We start from the raw sequence: 21,451 nt of genomic DNA, 5'->3' as shown, positions 1-21,451 counted from the left end.
AACATCATGGCATAAAGAAGGATAAACCTGAGGCATTTCTAGGTAAATGAATGCACCTTGACACCATGCTCTTAGGTGAGATAAATTGGATACACATGTTTAAATAGTGGAAACAAGGACCAAAATGTGTAATAGATATTGGGAAAGGGGAAGAAAATGTTCAAATGAGAAGGGGAACTAGGGAGTGGGGAGAGGGAGGGGAAAGGAAAGAAGGGACAAGAAAAAAAAGAATAGAAAGAAAAAATGGAAACAAAGCTTTTAGAGGAACTTTTAGAGAAACTTTTAGAGGAACTTTTAGAGGAACTGGGATCAGAGGGAGGGGAAGAGAATGGGAAAAAAATAAGCAAGCTACATCATGTACAGGTACAAATTCCCTATGATGAGTGTTATCACTATGTATATCTAAAATGTACCAATAAATGTTTTGTTTTAAAAAAAACTAAAATAAAAATACAATAATAATACAAGGATTTCTTTAAAAAATCATGGCAGAGGGCACAGCAGAACAAAGTTGCTCACTCATGGCAGCCAGGAAGCAGAGCAGGGGAACAGCCAGAGAGGAGGGGACTGGGAGCCAGATACAGTCCCCAGGGTCACTATCCTGTGACCTGCAAAGACCCCCACAGCATGCTTTACTAACCTGGGCCTCTCTCAAGCCAAGCAAGCTGACAGTCAGTGTTAACCATTGCTGGCACTGTGGCTGTGCTGGGAGGGGAGTGGGAATGTTTTGGGTGGTGCTTCCTCGTAGCCAAGCACCCAGTTCCTCCTCTCTCCACTGACTTCCTTTGTGGCCTGAGACCCCAGGCTGTGAGCTGGGGGCGGAGGGCCAGCATGTCCGAGGCCTGGGTGAATGAGGGCTCCATCTCGGGGTGGGGTAACTCTGCTCCCCTTGGCTCCCGCAGTGGTCGGGCTCGATATCCAGGATGAGATGGGCAGGCACGAGGTGGGCCACATCGACAACTCCATGAAGATCCCGCTGAACAATGGTGCAGGCTGCCGCTTTGAGGGCCAATTCAGCATCAATAAGGTATGGAGACCCTGCCTGCGCCCCATTGCCCTGTCCCCTTCCTCCCTGGACACCTGTTGGTGGAACTGAGTGCCACTCCTCCTGACCCCAGCAGATCCCCCAGCAAGCAGACTGCCAGTGTCCAGCGCCTGGCAGTTCCTGCTGAGAATCAGGGTGGGGTTTGTACTCCCTGAGGTTTTAAGCCCCTGTCACCATTCAGAAGTGGACTACTCTTTTCCCAATGAGGGGGACAGGGTGGTGAGATGCCCTTAGTATTTGTAGCCTGGAGCCCTCTTACTCCTCTTAACTAAGCAATATCCAGCAGGTCACTTGACCCAGATTTTTACATCTTTAAAGTGACTGTGTGATGGTGCTACTAATAGAGTGATGCCATCCACTTCAGAGTTGTGTGAGGATGAAATCGACATTCATTCATGCAAAAAGTTTTATTGAGCACCTTCTATGTTCAGGGACGGTTCCCAGCTCGGAGGCATTGCAGTGAACTGATGGGCAAAGTTCCCAGGCTGGTAGAGCTTATGTTCCAGTGGAAGGAGACAAGCAGTCTACAAATGAAAAAGCCGTTGCAGTAAAGTCAGGGAGACATGAGCTGAGGTGGATTTGAAGGTGCCTTGTCAGCACCAAAGGACCACTCAGGTATCGCTGTTGTTTGCCCTAGGACCAGAACTTCAGGTCCTAAGTCAGGGAGGGAGGGCGAGGAGCCTGGTGGACGCCAGCAGGGTCAGTAGGCATGTGCCTGCACTCCGCTGCACTCAATATCAGCACAGTGGACAGCACCATTGTAAAGAGTGCTGATACCCAGAGAAGCTAAGTACCTTGCCCTGGGTCATACAGCTATCCCGAGGTCCCAGCCAGCTGTATGAGCCAATGGGTGTTCCTGGCTTCTACTTGCCCCCTTGCAGCCTTTGCTTAGAACACCCTTCCCCAACCCTGATACCTGAACCTGAGGTTGCAAACTCCCTGGTCTCATCTGGCCCAAAGACAGGCTGGCATTTGTCCTGGCCGGCATTTAAACACATCAGAGCTAGCATTAAAAGATCAGAAGTCCACCTTTCTAGCTCTTAAAAGTCAGAGATTCAAGCCACATCAGACCCATGTTCCCACGCACAACAACCTGGTCCAAGGAGCAGCTGTCCCCTTTAGACTGTGGAGCCACTTCCCATGATCCCTGATAGGTGCCTGGAAGGCTGGGGCTTATCTTTCATGAGCTCAGGGCTCACAAAATGCTAAAGCAGAAGGCATGGAGCCCTCTTAGGTTTGGTTTGTTTGATTTTTGCTTTATGAGGCAGGGTCTTGTATGTAGTCCGGGTTGGTCTTGAACTCACTGTGTAGTCCAGGCTGGCCTCAAACTCATGGTGATCCTCCTGTCTCACCTTCCTGAGAGCTGGGATCACAGATGTGCACCACCACATCCAGCCCTCTTAGGTTTTGACTGGAGTGGAGAAAATGTCATTTATGCTGCATTTTATGGATTAAACTGAGTCACACCCTAGCCAGGCCAGGTTCAGGGGAGGGGGTAGAGGACAATCCAAGGGTGAGGATGTTGGAAGGGGTCAATCCCAGGGCTTTTTCTGCAGCTCAGCCACCACACAGTGTCCTTGTTATACCCCTGATTTGGATTTGGGAAGCTGACTGAGGGTTTTAAGCAGGGAAGGAATGTGATTAGTTTTATGCTTCAAAACCATGTTAGCCAATAAATAGCCATGTAAGGTGATTGAAACTTAATTAAAAATCAAATCAAAGGTCGCTGTCTCACTAGCCAGATTTCAAGCGCTCAGTAGTTGCACATCGTGGCTGTCTTTAGGTGGCCTGTGGATACTTTTTTCGTGTCTCTTTCACAGTGACCAGCATGCACATGTGTTCCAAGACACCTCTGCCCCAACCCCTGCAGGAACATGGAACTCCCTGCCCACTCTCCCTTGTTAGGGGCTCATGGCTTTGAGGAGTCACCCGCTTGGGTAAGGATGTCAACAGTGATGGTGTGTCAGGATGACCAGGACAGCAGCTGCCCTCCTTAGCCCGCAGCAGCAGGAGTAGACTTGTCCCTTAGCCCCCATATCCGCCCATCAGGAGGCCGACCCACAGCCAGGGTTCACATGTTTCCAGCTACCCAGACAGGCTTCATGGTGACCTCACTTAATCACCCAGCCCCTCAGGAGGAGGGTGGAAGGGGCAGGGGGAGGAAGCCCAGCCCAGCTATATATTTTTAAAATCCATCAGAGGCACTGACGTAGGTTCCTCAGTCACAGGCGCTAAAAGTGTCGTCGTTTCTTTCTTCAACCCAGCGTGTGCAGGCATGAGTCAGCCCCTGGTGATGGATTTGGAGTGGAGCGGGAGTGGGTTACTGAGTCACAGACCTGCAGGCATGGCCGAGGGTGGCAGGTGCTTGGGAGCCAGCCTGCTCAGCTCACATAACTCCCTGTGTGAGGCCCAGGCCCCAAACCTGATTCTGAACTGTGCCCGGGGCCATTCCACAGGAGTTCCCGGGCCACTGGAGTGAAAAACTAGCTGGACACACACACCAGGCAGCCATGGGTTTCTTATTTCCAGGAGTGATAGGCAACAGGGACTTTAGTGCTACCTGCATCATGGGAAGGTTTTATAATGAAAATGTATCCAGATATTATTTGTAGCAGTGAAAATGGAGTCTTTTATGTTTTGTTTTCTTGTGGTGCTGGGGAACCCAGGGCCTCCTGTGTGCTAGGTCAAACTCTTCCACCAAACTGCACTCCTAGCCTTGAAAATGAAGTTTAAAGAAAACTAAATGCAGCTGGCCTTTCCTCATGCCTTGGCTGTGGACATGCTGTTCCTCTACCTGAAAGGTTCTTCCCTGCTGGGTGATAACAAATGTGTCATCTCACAGTCCTGCCCCAAGAGCTGCCACCTGCTTTGCATGCATCACCCCTTTTGATCTCCCCGAAGCACTCTGTATGATGGAGGACGGCGGCACAGAGTGGCCACTGCCCTTGCTAAAGCCTCCTAGCCTGGAAGTGGGATTGGTTTTGAGCATGAGCATGGAGCTCAGAGCCACTGCTCTTTCATGGGTTCTCTGGTCCCTGAAGCAGGCCATGTGGTCCCTTGAGAACATCTCGTTGTGCTGTCCTCCATGCCACACCCTAGGCCCAGTGAACAGTCCCTCCGCTCGACCCATGGCACACTAGACAGTGGCTTGCTGATCCGCAGCTCTTGGCCTGTCAGCTTAGCCCTGCTGCAGACAGGTTGCTGCAGAAGCCTGTGGCTTTGGGATGGAAGCAGACTCACTGACAAGATCAGCAGACTTTGGGGGTGGCCACACACTAGGTGTGCCATAGTACTTTCTCCAGTGCAGCCCACCATGTCTCTACTGAGCTGGAATAAGATAAACCCTGGGCTTTACAGTGTGGCATTTGGGGTTTTGATAAATGGCCCCACCTCCCTCTTGTGCTTGTTTCCTCCTGCTACTACCTCCCTGGACCCTTCTCTATTCAGGGTTCAGTAATTCCAAACTCTGCCCACATGCCTTCCCCTGTCTTCCCGAGTCACACAGACTCATCCTCAAGGCCTTAGCACAAGGGTGTTCCCCAATCATGCCTTGCACCCCCGACAAAGCCAGGGGTCCTTCTCCTAGCCCCCATAGTCTGCACAGCCCTCTGGGCCAGTGTGGGACTTTCAGGGTCTCCTTGTCTGTTCTAAGTCAGTCTCACAGTGAGCCAGTGGCTTGGCCAGTCCAGACTGTCTGGGTCCTCTCCCCAGATCTGCACCTCCTGGAGGACTGGCTTCATGTGACCATGAGCCTAGGGCACTGAGACTAAGGGGCATCAGTGGGAGGGAGGAGCATGTGCAAGAGTTCAAACTGCAGCTCTCGGGCCTGTGACCTTAGCAAGATTTTCCCCTACGATAAGCCTCAGTTTCCTATTCTTTATCATGGAGATGATCAGGTTCCAGAGTCAAAGGATTGGATTCATTCATTCAGTAAATATTTGCTGAGTACCTGTTATGAATCAGGGTCTGGGGAGTATGGTAGGGAACAAATCCCTGCTGGCAGGGAGCTTTCCTTCCAGCAGGAGGAGAGAGAAGAGAACAAAGTAAGCATAAGGTATGGCAGGGGATGGTGAGCAGTGCTTTTGCAGGTGTGTGTGGAGGAGGTCCAGGTGCCCTTCAGATAGGCTGATGGGGAGAGCCTCTCTCTGAGGTGTCCTGAGCATAAACTAAAGGAGGTGAGGGAGGGCCATAGTGTGGGGCTTCCAGAAAGGGGTGGCAGTCCAAGGGCCTCAGGTGGAATCATGCTGGGCAGCCCTCCCAGCACAGTGAGGAGGCCAGTGTGAGCAGTACGAACTGTAGGACAGGAGGCAGAGAGCAGGGGGCAGGTGCGTGCAGCGGCCAGGCCGCAACACACGAGGATATGGACTTTGACTCTGCAATAGTCAGCTTTTCCATGGCTACAGTGGATAATGTATAAAGAAAAAAGGTTTATCAGCTTAGTTTTGCATCGGGCAGTCCCTTTATTAGCTTGGTTTTGCATCGGGCAGGCATGCAGGAGGGGTCACTCGATGAGACAGGAAGCCAGAGAAGGGAGGAAGGCGGGTCTTGCTGGTTTTATAACCCTCTTTTAAGAACTAACCAAGATCCCATGAGAATGACATTAATGCCTTCCAAGGGCAGAGCCCTCCCATGACCTAAGAACCCTCCCGAAGGCCCCATTTCTTAGAGATCCCAGGGTCTATCACTTGCCACTGTGGGGAGCAAGCCTCCAACACATAAACCCTTGAGGGACAAACTACGCACAAACTATAGGAGGCTGAGAAACAGAATCATTAGGGTTTGGTGCAGAGGTGCTGTGAGATCATACAAAGGGTCTAAAGCAATCTCTCCCATCTCTGTTGAGGAAATGCCTGGGGCAGGGAGGGATAGGGTGGGAGAGAGGTGCCCAGGAAGGAGTCCTCAGTGTTGCGTGTCCAGAGAGCTTGGACCAGCGCAGCAGTAAGGCCTCAGAAGGGTCAGATGCTGGGTGTGATTTGAAGGTGTGACTGACAGGGTTTCCTGACATGGGATAAGAGAAAGCTAGGGTTCCAGGATGACAACAGGGCTTTAGTCTAAGCAGCTGAGACAGGAAGAGGGGAGAGAAGACCTCTGGCTGACGAAGGGTGGTCACAGGAGAACCTATGGAGGCTCTTGGCACGTGGTTATCATCAGCACCCTCCATCCATGTGGCCAGCTGCCAGTGTGGAGGGGAAGAGGTACAAGTGGATGTGTTGCAACATTGGTCAGGATGTGCAAGGGCTGCGAGCCCCAGGGAAGAACTGAGGCCACAGTCTGTCCAGGCTTACCCCGTCCAGGATAATGGGCAGACTTGGGTAAGTGGCGATTGTGGTATAAAGCTCAAGGAAGCAGTGGTCATCTGCAGACTGAGTTCCCCACCCCACCATGGGGCCATGGCCCAGAATCCACAGAGGTGGATGGGGACCAACTGCCATTTTACATCCTGGCTTTGTGCCCGTCATCCAGGGGGTGCATTCACCTAGTTGTCCCAGCACCCTCCTCTGGTAGCCACTAGTGCCTTCACTCTACAGGTGAGGGGCCCAAGGCTCAGAGAGGTGGAGTGACTCCTTCAGAGTCACACAGTTGGCATTGTTACCAGCCTGCATTCAAACTTGGGTCTGTGTGACCCCATTGCCCATCCTGGCCTGGATCACACAGCCCCTGCCTTCCATCTCCTGAGGCAGTCAGCCAAACTCCTGAAACCCGCATTTCTCCCCAGGTCCCTGGCAATTTCCATGTCTCCACACATAGTGCCACAGCCCAACCACAGAACCCGGACATGACACACGTCATCCACAAGCTCTCCTTCGGGGACACACTACAGGTGAGCAGGGAACAGCCGGGGTGGCAGGGCAGGGAGTGAGTGTACAGGGGCTCTGTCACTGGCCGCCATCTGTCTCCCCTGGCCACAGGGAGATGCATTCTGGAGAGGTCGCCCGTTTGAGGCTGTCTTCATGCAACTCGTTTTCATCATTTCTCCCTGAGCGCATGGCTGTAGTTATCTACAGTGTGCCACGGTGTGCAGCTGGCAGAAGGGAAGAACAGGGCTGCCCTATGCTCAGTCATTAGTCTGAAGGAATTCTGATTTTATTTTAAACACAAAACTTAACTTTAGGGCCCATCCATTATCCATCTGTCCCTCCAAGAAACATTGATCAGCCATGCATGGTGGCATGTGCCTGTAATCTTAGAGCTCTGGGAGGCTGAGGCAGGAGTATTGCAAGTTTGAGCTGCCCAGGCAGCTTAGTAACTTAGCAAGATCTCATCTCAAAATACAAAACCACAATCCACAACAAGAGAAGGGAACATTCTAGCACTCTTGTCTTCATCACCATCCTCGTGGGTTAGAAACCAGGACTTCAGATTCCGGACCCCAGGCAGCAAGAGGGCAGTCCTCTCGGCCCTTCCCCTCTGCTCCCTGACTACTGAAAGTGTGCCGTTCTGTTGAGGGCTCTGCAGACCACTGGGGTTGGGTTGTCCCACCCGCCATCACGCACTGGCCCCTTCTGCAGGAGCCTGGCCCCACCTATATCCCTGATCTCCCGCGGGCAGAATCTTAGCCTCTTCCTCCTTGGGGCCCCAGAGCCTTTGAACAGACACTTACCTGATTCACTTCAGCTTTCCTCCAGACCTTGATGTCAATGTTGCTTCCTCCATGAAGCCCTCCCAGCTGTCTGGCTCGGTACCCCTTGATAACATGGCCCATGGTGGCATACTTCACACCCTGGGTGTGCCCTGGTCCTGCTTCAGACACTCCTTGAGGCTAATCTGGTTTCCCATCATTCTCTGAGAAAAGATCGGATATGGCTGTTACCCCATTCTGTAGCAGCCCCTGCCGGGAGGCACGGCCTAACCAGCTGCCACATGAAGTTCTCTGCTGCTGAACTGGTAGGAGGCCACTGCTCTGAGGTGCCCCAGCCTGGGCTCTTCTGGGGCCTTTCAGAGGTATGGGGCGCTCAGAATTGAGTACCTGAGTTTTCTGTGTGGCTGCAGAGAGCTCAGCATGAAGTCAGATTTGAATTTAGGCTCTGGCTCAACTACTATCAGTTGCTGGATGCCTCTCCAGCCCTTGGTTTGCTCTTCTGTAAAATGAGCCCAGTGAAACAGCTTTAAGGAAATTAAATGAGAGGACAGAGTTGCCAGAGTGGCACATACTAGGTGCTCAGGATGGGAACCTGGCTATGGCCTACTGTCTACTGTCCCAGCCCATGCTGTCTACTGCTCCCCACAGCCTCCCTATGAGACAAACTGTGCAGATTCCCTGTACACATGAGTGAGATCCCTATAGCAGGTGGCTCCCGGCCAGTCCCCCATAGCCTGGGACGGTGGCCTCCCAGGGACATCCCTCACTGTGCCTCTCCATAGGTCCAGAATGTCCACGGAGCTTTCAACGCTCTCGGGGGAGCAGACAGACTCACCTCCAACCGTGAGTATCCTGGCTGGACAGTGGTCTGCACAGGAGTCCCCTGCTTCTGTGGAGCAGGAAGAAGGGCAGAGGGGTGGGGTACTCCACTCCTGCGGCCAGCCTGTGAGGAAGGTAGACTCCACCCCATCTCATGGGGGAGGGGAGAAAAGCTCCCTGGGGAAGGTGAGTGGCAGTACTTGGCACATCAGCTGAGCTTGCTGAACGCCAGCTACTGTCATTCTTCCCGGTGCCATTGCTGCCACTTCACTGTGTTGAGTGGAGATGATCCCCTAAGATCCCCCTGGGAGAGTTGGCAGAGCCCGAGTCCATTCTGAGAACAGCTGTGTACGGTGGGTGGCCCAGTCATCTGCCCCTACCCCTCCAGCTTGAACCCTTGGTACCAACTGGTGGCTCCTCCCAGAGTCCTCTCTCTTTCAAAAGAATGCCACAGAGGGCCGGGGATTTAGCCCAGTGGTGCGGCTGCCTGCCTCGAAAGTGCAAGGACCCGAGTTCGATCCCTGGTACCAAAAAAAAAAAAGAAGAATGCCACAGGGCTGGGGATTTAGCTCAGCACCTGCCTTGCAAGCGCAAGGTCCTGAGTTTGATCCTGGGTACCAAAAAAAAAAAAAAAAAAGTTAAGAATGCCACATCTCCACACACAGCAGAAGAGCCCATGTAGATGGCGTGGACACCCACCACTTGAGTGCGCAGGGGGCACCCAGACTCTTCTTGCTCTGCACCCAGGGTCACCATTTCCACCCACATGGCTTTTTTTGTTATTTCCTGAAGCACATTTTCCCTCTCAGAGCCCGGAACCCAAACAAAACATCTGTCCATGATCTGCCCTCCAACAAACCAAACTTTTCATTGCTCTGTGTCCTTATGACGTCCCCATTTTATTTTTCCTGAGCGTAGGTCGAAGTTTCCTTTTGATTTTTGTTCTTGGCATTGTTACATAACCACCATCTGTGCACTGTCCCACCTCGCCACTCTGCCTACCTTCCTAAAGACATCTTTTCATGATGAAGATGTCAGTTGTCTCCAGTTTCTTGTCATCACAGAAATGCCTCTGATACATGTGCCATTTGCTCTGGTTTTTTGTTTGCTTGTTTTATTTTTTGAGACAGCATCCTCCTATGTAGCCCAGGCTGGCCTCGAACTCACTTGCAGTGATCCTCCTGCCTCAGCTTCCTAAGTGCTGGGATGATAGGCGTGTACCATCACACCCAGCATGTGTGCCATTTACTCTCCACATTGCCCGCTTGCTCTCCAGTTGCATGTGGGTCCACCTGTGCTGCCTGCAGAGTCCCTCCTCCCCATGAACAGTGCCTCTTTGTTGTTATGCAGAGGGCTGGTCTCGCAGTTGAGGCCAGGAGTTTGTCTGTGTAGGGCTGTTGCTCTCATTAAGGGCAGCATGTTCCAGAGTGGCCATCTGCCTGTCCTTGTAGCTAGGATGGACCCATAAGCTGCTCCATATTGGGAGAGAATGAAGCTATGGAGGCCCAGAATGCAGGAGCCCATAGAGGGTGTGGCCATAGAGGACCTTGCCTGCTCTGGGCTAATGACAGAACCCATCTCAGCATGACGTGGAAGGAAAGACATGAGATCAGGCAAGAGACAGCCAAGGCAGCGCTGGCTTTCATTTCCTCAGCTTCCGAGCTCCCTTGTCCTGTTGGACCTTTGTGTTACAGATCTGAGCTCAAATGCCACCACCTCAGAGAGGCCCACCCCATCCCCTGCCCCGGCCACACTGTCTAAAGCAACCCCCACTCCTAATAACATGCCTGTTTTTCCACCTGGCGTGTACCACTCATGGCAGTGATCCTGTTCTTTCAGTTTTCTTTTGTTCCTGGCTGTTGCTCCAACTAGAACAGAAGCTTCATGAGCTCAGGGACTCTGCTTACCCACTACTCTGTCTGTCCCCAGGGCCCAGCCCGGTGCCCAGTGTCTAGCAGGTGACAAACAGTCACATTGGAGGCCACTGTGGAGGAGTAGATGCTGGATGGCAGGGCAGTGTGGTGACCTCAGATTCCAGAGTCTCCCTCCTGTCCCCCAGCCCTGTAGCCTCAGGAAAGCCTTTTAACACTGAGCCTCAGTGCATCTGTAAGGTAGGGAGAGTCCTTACCACAAGGGTTAGTGAGCCACATGGAAAAAGATTAGTGCGTGGACCTGCACTCACATTGTGAGTGCTCAGTTTTAGCTGTTCTCTTTGGGTTGACAGCAACTTCCTGCAGGAACAAAACTCCGGGCAGAGCTAAGGTGACCCTCTCTCACGTGGAACTGTGTTCTGTGCTTTAGCACTGAGTGTTCCAACTGGCCGTGAATGGTGCAAATGGAATCGAAACAAATGTGATTGTTTGGATGCACACACATGCTGCTGGCTTAAAAATGCAGCTTAAAAATGCAGCTTCTAGGATGAGGGGTGCAGCGGGGTGCAGAACACTTGCCTGGCATATGCAAGGCCCTGAGTTCAGTCTCCAGCATGGAAAATAACTGCAGCCCCAAATCTCTTCTCAGTGGTGAGGGTGAGACAAAATATTTGGCCGTGTGTTAACTGGTAAAGCTGGGAAACGAATATGTGGGGAATTATCATCTCATTCCATGTCCTTCATGTTTGTATTGCTCCATACTAAGATGTTGGGAGGGAAAGAAGAGGGAATGTGGGGAATGTGAGCCTGCCTGGGCCAGATCAGAGCCAGCAGCCTCTCAGATTAGTCAGCTAATCAGGGATCCCTGGGGGTGTCATCTAGTGCTGGGTCTCCGCTGGGCATCTGGCAGACTGCAGCAACAGCTTTAACAATAGTCACCGCCTTTTGAGTCATCAATTCTAGTGGTCAGAGAGTAAGCTAAGGAAATAATCAGGAGAGTGTATGAAGATCTAGGGAAATAATGCTCACTGGGTCATTGTTTACAACAGTGAAAATGAGGAACCACGTCAGTGCCACCCGAGGAAGTTGGCTGAGTACGTCGTGTGAACCTGCATCATGGAATTTGTGCAGCTGCTGACCATTATGTGCAGGACCACACTGGTAGTCAGGCACCAGATGCCTGGCACCTACTGTGTGCTAGGCACTATGCAAAGCTCTGGGGACCTGGAGGAAAATGAAACAGACTCTCCATGGAGCTTCCAGTCTGTACCATGGACTTAAAAAGATGTCCGTGATGTCCAATCCTTAGAAGAAGTTACAGTATGATCCTACTAGAGGAAAGCATAAACATATGTATAAATATATGTCTGGCAGTTTATGTAAGAATGTGAACCAATTTTCTGGGGGTGATGGATTTAAGGGTGCTCTTTTTTTTTCCTTCTTGACTATCTGTATTTTGCATGAATTCTAACAAAAATCTTAAACAGGTGTGATTTTGGTAAGGCAGTCACTCTTTCATCCATTCCTTCAGTTTTAACCCTGTGTGATGGGCATCAGGAACACCGTATGTTAAGGGTGGTCTTTGGACTCCTGGTAGAAATGCAGAGGCCAAGCCCTAACCCGGACCCGTTGAGTGGAACTCTACAGTGATGGAAGCAGTCCAGGGTCTGCCACAGATAACCCTAGGTCTCTGACCTCTGGATCAAACCAGGAGCCTTGGAGTCTCCTGGGCTTAGCTTTGAGGCCACAGCACTATTGCTAGATTTTTGAGGAATCAACTGAATTCCAGAAGCCCTGTTTTTTCCTTAGGAGATGCAGTAGAGGCAGGAAGAGGCAGGAGGGAGCATATCAGGGCCAGGTATGTTCTCTCCATCCCCACACCTCTTAAGGATGAGTCCAAGAACAGCACTGACTCAATGATGAGACCAGGATTAGAACCCACAGGACTAAATTTTATGTTGTTTTAGCTCTGTGGTCCCCAATTCAAGGTTCTAGAAGGCAATAATCCATAGATCCTCTAGCCTCTCCCAGCATCTCAGAAGGCCCAAGAGAATCCATACCTGTCCCGGGTGAGCTCTGGCAGCCATGGGCCAGCCATTTGCAACCAGTGCTTGGCTCTAGTTACTTCATGCTTATCAGTAGCTGATTCATCTGTTCTTCCATTCATGCTTTGTCCAGTCATCCTCCCATCCGTTCATTCATCTAGCAAGCATTTGCCACCATCCCTGCCATACCAGGCCCTGTGCAGGGCTCTAGGGACTGGGAGATGAGTCAGGCACAGCCCTGGCCCTCAGTGCCCCCCCAATCCTGGCTGGATGGGAAAGAAAGAGGGTGAAAGAGAATTATGTTGGCACATTGCAGGGGAGGTGGTGGGAGACCTGATCTGCCATTCATTGATAAAGGGAAAGAAATCAGTCAGTTTTTCGTGGATGTTTTTTCTGGTTGGTGGGTCTTCTTACAACTGAAACCCAGTTTGTTTTTTAAAGTAAAACTATTCAAATCAATAGCCACAGTGAAATGAGACCTTTCTCAAATCCTGCCTTCCTCCCTAGGGACCAAAGCCGTTCAGAGTTCCCTGGAATTCATTCTAGAGAATTCTGTTGCATACACACTGTAGAGAGCTGTCTTCCCCTGCCTCAGATTCAGGGTCTATAAGGTGGTTCTTTACACTCCCCAGTACCTCCCGTACTCTTCCCGGCACCTGCTCTTTCGTGGCTGCCTGACTGATGGACATTTGGGTGTTTGCACAATTTTGATAGTGCGTGTAGTGGAGAGGGGCCGTCTGGTGGTGAGATGGGGAAAGAGCCCCTTGCCGAGCAGGAGGGTTTGGGATGAAGACTGAAATAGTAGAAAGAGCTACTGGCTGGGCGGTAACTATCCCCCTGATCATCCTACTCTGTCCTTCCTGCAGCCCTCGCCTCCCACGACTACATCCTGAAGATCGTGCCCACGGTTTACGAGGACAAGAGTGGCAAGCAGTGGTACTCCTACCAGTACACTGTGGCCAACAAGGTGCGTGGGCGGGCGGGGGCCGGCTAGCGGGTTGCAACTGCGCCCTCTGCTGGTGCAGAGCAGTAGTGACAGACAGCTACGCCTCAGGCTATTTCTGCTGCTTCCTTCCTGGCCTCTCCTGGGAGGGTTTGTCTCTCCAGGCTGTTACTCTGGATAAGGATGAAAGACCCAGTCCTTACCACGTGGGAGTCTCAGAGTTCCGGGGTGGGGATCTAACCAGAACGCGATCTGTTGAGAAAGAGCCAGGAGGGGCCTTTCCCCAGAGGCCCCAGGGTTACAAATGCCTCAGAGGCCCTACATCAGTCCTGGTCCTTCAGACTCAGATCTTGATTAAATCAGCACACGGCAGATGCTCCAGCTCTTGGGACATAAGCCCTTCATCCAAAATCAGGAGGCTGTCGAATCACTCTAGGACAGCTGTGGATTAATAGGCAACACACATCCTTCCAGAACCCCAACACACAAAGTCATGGAGAAGTGGGCAGGTCTTGGTGAGAAGCAGAGGGTGATCAGAGTCAATGTAATGGGAGGACTTAGTAGTGGAAATTTTCAAGCAGAGATGACCCTACTCATGGGATGTGAATGCTTGAAGCCTGTTGGCTGAAACGCCTCCCCTGGACTCCGTAGGTGGGCTTTCCCCATCAGCCCCAGCACTTGCCTTTTTCTTCTGTTCCAGGGCTGCCCACGCCCACTGTTTAGCTCAGTTACCTAGAATAAGAGGAGCAGCAGCTGTCATTGGGTACTTCTCACGGGCTAGACATGCTGAACTCCCCTCCACCATCTTTTTCAGTTGCTGTGACAGCTCTGATACTGGGAGCGTTAGTCCTGTTTTACACATTTGTCCATCAAGCCAATGAGGTGGTCATAGACATACACAGTGGCCACGTGGGAATTAGAACCAGGTTCGAGTTGGGCTTCAGAGCCTAGTCTCCTGCTTACATCAGCCACTCCATCTGACAGTGGCTGTGGAGACCAGAAGTCCGGTCAGGCCTTCGTGCTGCATCACAGCATGGTCAAGGGCATCACGTGGCCAGACTGAGCAAGTGTGCCAGCCTGGGTCCTCTTAGACACTGATGCCATCTTGGGGTTCCCACCTGCATGATCTCATCTAACCCCATTTACCTTCCAAGGCCCCTTCTCCAAATGCCACTAATATATGACTGTGGGGGCTGCATGCAAACTGTGGCAGCTCCTTGTCACCAGGAGAACACAAATGTGGTCTGAGCAGAAAGAAGGTGACCTCTCAACCAGTTCACCCCAGCTTAGTCATCTAGCTATGCTACCTGACCTGAGACACATCACAGAAGCACCTCAGTTTGCTCACTTTTAAACTGCTGATGGTTCCCCCTTCATAAGATTGCTGTCAGTGAGACAGTGTTTTCAAAAACGCTTAGCCCACGAAGATAGTTTGGGTAAATGATACCCACTGCTACTGTTTTTCTTTTTCTCTGTTCCTCAGCTCTGGGCCATGACCCAGACAGTCACCCTGCCCCATCAGCTCTCCTTGGAGAAAGCTGATCTTCCTCTGCTCCTTCCCCAAGGCCGGAACAGCCTACTCGGCTTCTCCTGTGAGCAGGGCTGGCATCCAGCCGGGAGCTCAGGGCTCCAGAGCTGCTCAAGCCCAGCATTTGGGGCTGGGGGTGCCCCAGTATCAGTCTCCATGTACTGTAGACAAGCAAGAACAGGAGCTGGGTGCTTGACTCAGGGGTAGAGCACTTGCCCAACAAAAAAATGCACCACAAAAAAAGTTTTTTTTGAATTTTAAAATGTGAGCATAGGCTAGGCTGTACGCTGAAGTGCCCAAATTGGAGGAATTCTGTGGTCCTCCTCCTGGAGCCCTTTGTGATGAGGTGGGGAAAACAAAGCCCTGAGCAGCATCGTCCAGTCCTCGCGTATGACTTCTCAGGAAGCCTGTGGTGGGGCGGGGTCCTGCCTTCCAGTTCTGCGTGTCTTCCCTCTTTTGATGATGCTGGCTTGCTCCCCTATGCCCGTCATGCTCTTCATACACATACATGTGCATGCGTGCACACACGCACACACGTACTCCTGTGTGTGGCTCAGAATGTCCCCTCCTTGAGAAGTCTTCCTGATTCCCCTGGGGAGAATGGGCCACTCGTTCTCAGCTCATGTCCCTCTGTCTCATGTGGCAGGGATGTTTTTGTGGCTTCCTTCTCTGGGGAAGGGGCTTCCTCACCTCAGGGACCCCAGCACCCAGAGCAACAGAGGTGCTCAGCAGACCAGTGCTGAGTAAATAAATGAACTTGGCATGGCCAGGGGAAATATGCTTTTACTCAAGACTGAGCCCAAGGTTACACTTTTCCTTTCATATCTCTGCTTTCACATTCATATTATGATTCCAGTGCTGCCTCCAGGGCCACATGGTCCATTTCCCAGTGGCTGAAGGGGTGAATGATGCCTCCAGTGGTGATACCCGTCCAGATGCTGAGGGCAGCATTGGGGGACCAGCGAGAGGGGTGTTGGGGAGGCAGGGGAACCTGGTGCCATGGGACAAAGGGAGAAAGCCCTTGCTCCCAGGCTGCTCTGCTGTGACCCCGTGAGACCTGGTCTGTGCTTCTGAGTCTCACAGGATTCTCGCTCCCCTCTTCCACCCCAGGAGTATGTCGCCTATAGTCACACAGGCCGCATCATCCCTGCCATCTGGTTCCGCTACGACCTCAGCCCCATCACAGTGAAGTACACCGAGAGAAGGCAGCCGCTGTACAGGTTCATCACCACGGTGAGTGCCGGGATGCCCCATCCGGCTGCACCTCCTGCATCGGCAGCCTCAGGGTCCAGCTGACCACAGGAGGCTTTGACTCAGGGAATCTGAGAAATGTTATGGGAAACATACTGTATCGGTGGTATGTCATCTGGAGAATATTTTTTATGGGGCAATGCCACTATGTCCTTCAATTCCATTTTTTTTGTTTGGTTGGTTGGTTTTGTTAATTTTTGTTTTGTTTTGTTTTGTTTGAGACAGGGTCTTGCTGTGTAGTTCAGGCTAGCCTTGAACTCATGGCAATCCTCCTGCCTCAGCCTCCCAAGTGCTGGAATTACAGGTACTACCACACCCGGCTTTAGTCCTTCAATTCCTAAAACAAATCTCCATATGGTTCCATGAGATGCTGATGATTTTCTTCATTTTTTTTAATTTCATGGAAATTATTCTTAGTAACATTTCAAGCCATAGTAGCAGAAAATTTTCCTTTTGATGTGTTATTTTTACTTTCTTCTTTCCTTTTTGCTATTATCTCTATCTTATCCAGTTGCCTCTGGGGCAGCTTCTAGCTGTCAGTTTCCTCTTACACTGATTTTTTTCTATCAGGTATGCAGTTTCCAGGCCTCCCATTTAAAATGTCCTTGGGGGCTGGTGATTTAGCTCAGTGGTTCCACTACCTGCCTCACAAGCGCAAGGTCCCAAATTCGATCCCTGATGCCAAAAAAAAAATGTCCTTGGGCCAGGGATTTAGCTCAGTGGTTTTGCTGCCTGCTGCGCAAGCGCAAGGACCCAAGTTCATCCCTGCTACCAAAAAAAAAAAAAATGTCCTTGGGGACAGAACAGGAGGTCACAGTGCCCTGCTTCAGCCCAGAGGCCCAGGAGATATTGGGCAAACTAGTCAAGTAAGGTAGACAAGATGGGATGATTGTTCCTACTCACAGATGTGGAAACTGAGGTCTAAATTTAAATATAGCATTGAGAAGCCTTTAAACTTCTATATTTCTTCAAACTTATTTTTAAGAGGCAGAATTTTGCTGTGTTTCCCAGGTTGGCTCTGAACTCCTGGATTCAAGTGATCCTCCTGCCTCAGCCTCCTGAGTAGTTGGGACTACAGGTGCTTGCCAATGCACCTGGCTTCATACTTTTAATAAGATCAGGAATCTTCTCCTGGCCTTTTCATTTCCTACTGTGGCTAGGTCTGCCTTAGTCAAAACTCTTACTGAGCAGACAGAACTGGAACTGGCTGGAGGGACTTCAAGTGGGCCTCAGGCATGGCTGGATCCAGCCACAAACATTGTTGGAAAGAGGGCTCTCTGTCTTGATTTGCCTTCCTCTGTCCTGGCTTCATTCTCAGATAGAATTTACCAGAAGAAATTGCCTTTTCCGACCCTGATTCAGTACTCTCACTGACCTAGCTCAGGTCCGGTGCTAGTCTCATGGTTGGAGAATGGAGTTCTCTGGTTGGCCAGGCCTAGGTCAAAGATGGTGAGGGATGGGGCTCCTCAGGAGAAAAGTCAGGAGCCAGTTCCTGGGAGAGGGTCAGTGAGTGCAGGGAGGCAAAATGGTCCAATATTCACCTTCTAACCTATGATATGAGTTGTGGTGCGTGAGGAGAGAGGGTCCTCACAGGGCCATACAGCCCCCTTCCATAGGGGATGGACCCCAGTCAGGTTGAGGGGAGCCATTGGCCTGAGAGCAGGAGGTTCCATGGAGCCACAGGAAAAGAACCTTTCCTCCTTCACCCAGAGGCCAAACCTTTGAAGGCTTCTTTTCTTTCTCTTCCCCATTTTGGCCACCAGCCTGTCCGCCTTCTCTGCCCCATCTACCTCCACTCAAGTGTGGGTCAATGAAGCTGCAGGCTCATGGGCTGTGGGGATCCTGTGACATCATTAGCTTGGTGATGTTTCTGAATGGCCCAGGCCACCATTTTGGTTGCCACAGCAACCATGAGATCAGTGCTGAGTGAGCCACCCAGCTGTCCCTGGCAGATGGCGTCATTGTGTGGACTCAGAGGCCCTTGTCACGGGGCAGCAGATGTGAGGATGACGCCTGCCACACACACACAGCACTGAGCTCCCCGGGAGCTGGTGGGGCGGGTGGGGCTGGATGGAAGTGGAGGCACCTGCTGCGCTGTCCCTTTCTCTTTCAAAGTCAAACACTTGTGTGCAAAGCCTCCCAGCTCCAAGTGAGGGTTTCTGCAAATAGCCCCTCTGAGAGCTGCTGATGAAGAGGGGCTTAGGCCAGAATGTCGTCACTGGCGGCTGCAGGGCTGGGGTAGCAGCTGTGGGTGAGCAGGAATGAGGAGGGGGAGTGTGGGCAGGGCCCCCCAGGGCTTTTTTAAGTATCAAGTACCCGGCTTTCTGGGATGTCCCATCTCCCAGGTTCTCTTGGTCTGCTAAGGACTTGCTAATCCTGGGCCCAAACAGTTTCTTCTCCTAAAAGTCTTCACCCAGGTTCCTTAAAGGTCCTCTCTTGGACCCTCAAGGAACCTTGCTGAGACCTACACTTTGTGCTCTACCAGGAAATTCCGCCACCAACGGAATAAACAAATTATACACAACAACACGCAAGTGTTCCCCTCCTACACACGGACATTTGTCCCCTGCCCCACCACTTGCTCAACTCCTTTTTTGAGATTGCCTTCAAGTGGGTTGTGGTGACAGATTGGATGGCCTCAGGGGTGTCAGATCTCTTTCCTTGCTTGGCATATTTTATTTTGGAGGTAATACCCAGAAGTCATAAAGTGCCAAATTGGGCTGGTATGGCTGTGACCATTGTTGCCCAGCAGAAATTACCAGATGCCGATGATGTGCTCCCCTTGAGTGCCACTCAAAGCCTAGCATTCTTGAAGAGTTGCGCATTGAGTTTGACTGAAGTGGTAGTCAGGGACCTTGGGAAGAGGAAGCGTTGCTCTAGCAAGCTCCTCCCATCATATTCCTCTCCTTGGTCCTCACCCTCCTGTCCTCACGTGTAAGACGGTTCCCCAGCCTTCAGGTCTCACTGCAGAGTTCAGTCCCAGGTATGACCTCCAGGTCTGATGTAGCTCTGACTCCAGCACCCAGCATAGGGACTGGGCTGTACATGGGCATTCATAGATGTACAATGCGGGCCTGCTTAAGGAAGGGATCACAAGCAACCCTTATTAATCACATACACACCAGGCAGTTTTATAGTTATCCCCTTTAGGCTTTCCAGAAAGCCTCCAACTAGGTGATACTGTTCATGTTTTCTATATGAATTCAGCAGAGGCTCAGAGAAGTGAACAAAGTCATCCAAGATCACACAACCCATAAATGGCAAGGCTGGGGTTTGACCCCCATGCCTTCCTCTATGGCATTCCTTTCCTACCACCACCTCAGTCTTCCAAAACAAGGGCTCTTGAACTGGGCCTTGTTGCACACACCTATCATCCTAGCCACTCTGGAGGCTGAGGCAGGAAGATCACAAGTTCAAGGCTAGCCTGTGCAACCTAGCGAGACCCTGCCTCAAAATAAAATTAAATTAAATTAAAAAGGGATGGGCGTGTAGCTCAGTGGTGGAGTACTTGCCTAGCATGCTGCAAGCCCTGGGTTCAATCCTCATTACTCAGCAACAAAAACAAAAACAAAATGATCCTTAAGGTTAGTGCAGCACCAGAGGCCCCAGAAGTCATGGAGCCCTTGGTGTAGGACACCGGGATTATCGATACTGGAACTTCCAGCCCAGGACAGAAATATTATAACAGGAAATAGAGCTGTTTGTGAGCGCACATGCTAGGATCACAGCCACACATACAGACCATATAGTTTGCATGTTTTCCTGCCCATATCTGATTCTCTTTGGTTCTGTTCGGATTTCTGCATGCATTTGCTAGAAACAAAAGGTATCAAGAAGAGGAAAGTAGAGTGGTGTTGAGAACTGACCAGGGGTAGATTTAAAACTGAAAGGGCCAGGGATTTAGCTCAGTGGTTTCGCCGCCTGCTGTGCAAGTGCAAGGACCTGAGTTCAATCCCTGGTACCAAAAAAACCCTCAAAAAATACTGAGAGATAAGCCTGGATGAGCTCAGTGGTAGAGTGTGTGCTTACCATGTGTAGCCCTTGTCTAGGTTCAGTCCCCCGCACAAAACAAAATCTCTGAAGCTTTTACACCCTGAGGTTGTGTGAGCTGAGAAGAGGCTGCCTGCTGCTGGAGGAGGGTGAGGAGACAGCCTTCACAGCCTCCTTCAGACAGCCTGGATTCTCTCCTGGCCTGTCTCTCTCCTCCCTGCACTGTGAGCCCAGGAAGGCTGACTCTCAGTCATCCCCGTCTCCAGGCCGGGCACAGCTTAGTTAGATTATAATAAACAGGTGTTTAAACAGTGGGCAAACACACGAGGGGCGTGCACCCCAGTCCTCCCATCCAAGGCAATTTCTGTTATCTGAGGAACAGAACAAAACCAAAATTAGAAGCTTGGTGATTCAAGTCTGGAAATGTGCAAAACACTTCATTCAGATCCTTGTGGGGCATCTGAGCTAAGCTAGCTCTTCCAGAAGGTTGTATACCAGGGACACATTGATCCAACTGGGTCTGAACACAGCCGGAGCTCCTGAGCTTGTGGTTCTAAGGCAGGATCTGAGGCAGGGAAGGACTAAAAGATAAAGTGGATTCTACTATACCAACAAGGATTTTGTGTTTTTTTGTACTGAGGACTAAACACTCAGCTACATCCCCAGCTTATTTTATTTGAAGAAAAGTTCTTCTAAATGACCCAGGCTGACCTTGAACTTGCAGTCCTCCTGCCTCAGCCTCACAAGTAGGTAGGATTACAGGCGTGCACCACCACATCCTGCTGTAAGTCTTGTTTCGAAAGGTACACAGCTTCTTACTTCATAAACTCTGCAGGTGAGGATCCTTTATTTCAGGATATTTGTTATATAAACCTCTTTCTAACAGAATTGAGAAAATAATTATACTTAGAAGCTCTCCATCCGTGAAGATAGGCACTGGGGGAGGCTATAGGTTGAGCGCAAGGCAAGGTGGTCTCACAGAAAAAGCAGACCCTCTGCAGCCTCCAAACCTGGATTCTGGAGGCCTGTGCCTCCCTGGTGACTGTGTGACCTTTACAAGTCCTTCCCTCTCTGAGTCTCTGTCTCCTCATCTGTGATATGGAGGTCACCCCGAAAAAGGATTGAATGAGAAGGTAGAAAAAAGTGCCGTCCCAGGCCCCACACATAGTAGGTGCTCAAGCAAGATGGAGGCTGTTTAGGGTGGAGTGCATTTGAAGTTATGAAAATGGCAGAGAGGGACCCCACTGTCCCCCAGGCCCTGGGCCAGGACAGGAGGCTGAGGGGTCTGGCAGGCGTGACACAGCTGGGTGGAGACCACCACACCCGCTCCTCTGCCACCCGCAAGCTTTCAGGGCCCAGTCACCAGCCTCCCTACACGA

The 21,451-nt window shown here is 51.1% G+C and overlaps 1 protein-coding gene across 6 annotated transcripts in view; it reads left to right on the top strand.

The window, feature by feature from the left end:
* The window catches only part of Ergic1 (endoplasmic reticulum-golgi intermediate compartment 1), a 104,792-nt gene that overhangs the window by 76,020 nt on the left and 7,321 nt on the right, over window positions 1-21,451 (top strand). For all 6 annotated transcript variants that reach the window (XM_087194830.1, XM_004836374.4, XM_021239535.2 and 3 more), the window contains 5 exons: window positions 903-1,027; window positions 6,762-6,866; window positions 8,408-8,468; window positions 13,227-13,327; window positions 15,942-16,064. In XM_087194830.1, coding sequence (XP_087050956.1) covers window positions 903-1,027; window positions 6,762-6,866; window positions 8,408-8,468; window positions 13,227-13,327; window positions 15,942-16,064 — 515 coding nt within the window. The remainder of the gene's footprint in view (window positions 1-902; window positions 1,028-6,761; window positions 6,867-8,407; window positions 8,469-13,226; window positions 13,328-15,941; window positions 16,065-21,451) is intronic.

Source organism: Heterocephalus glaber, unplaced genomic scaffold (assembly GCF_053883595.1).
Source record: "Heterocephalus glaber isolate CG9 unplaced genomic scaffold, H.glaber_assembly_v1.0 deba00001606, whole genome shotgun sequence".
NCBI classification, from domain to species: domain Eukaryota; kingdom Metazoa; phylum Chordata; class Mammalia; order Rodentia; family Bathyergidae; genus Heterocephalus; species Heterocephalus glaber.
Note: the sequence above shows the minus strand (reverse complement) of the source record. Positions and strands in the feature narration are given on the sequence as shown.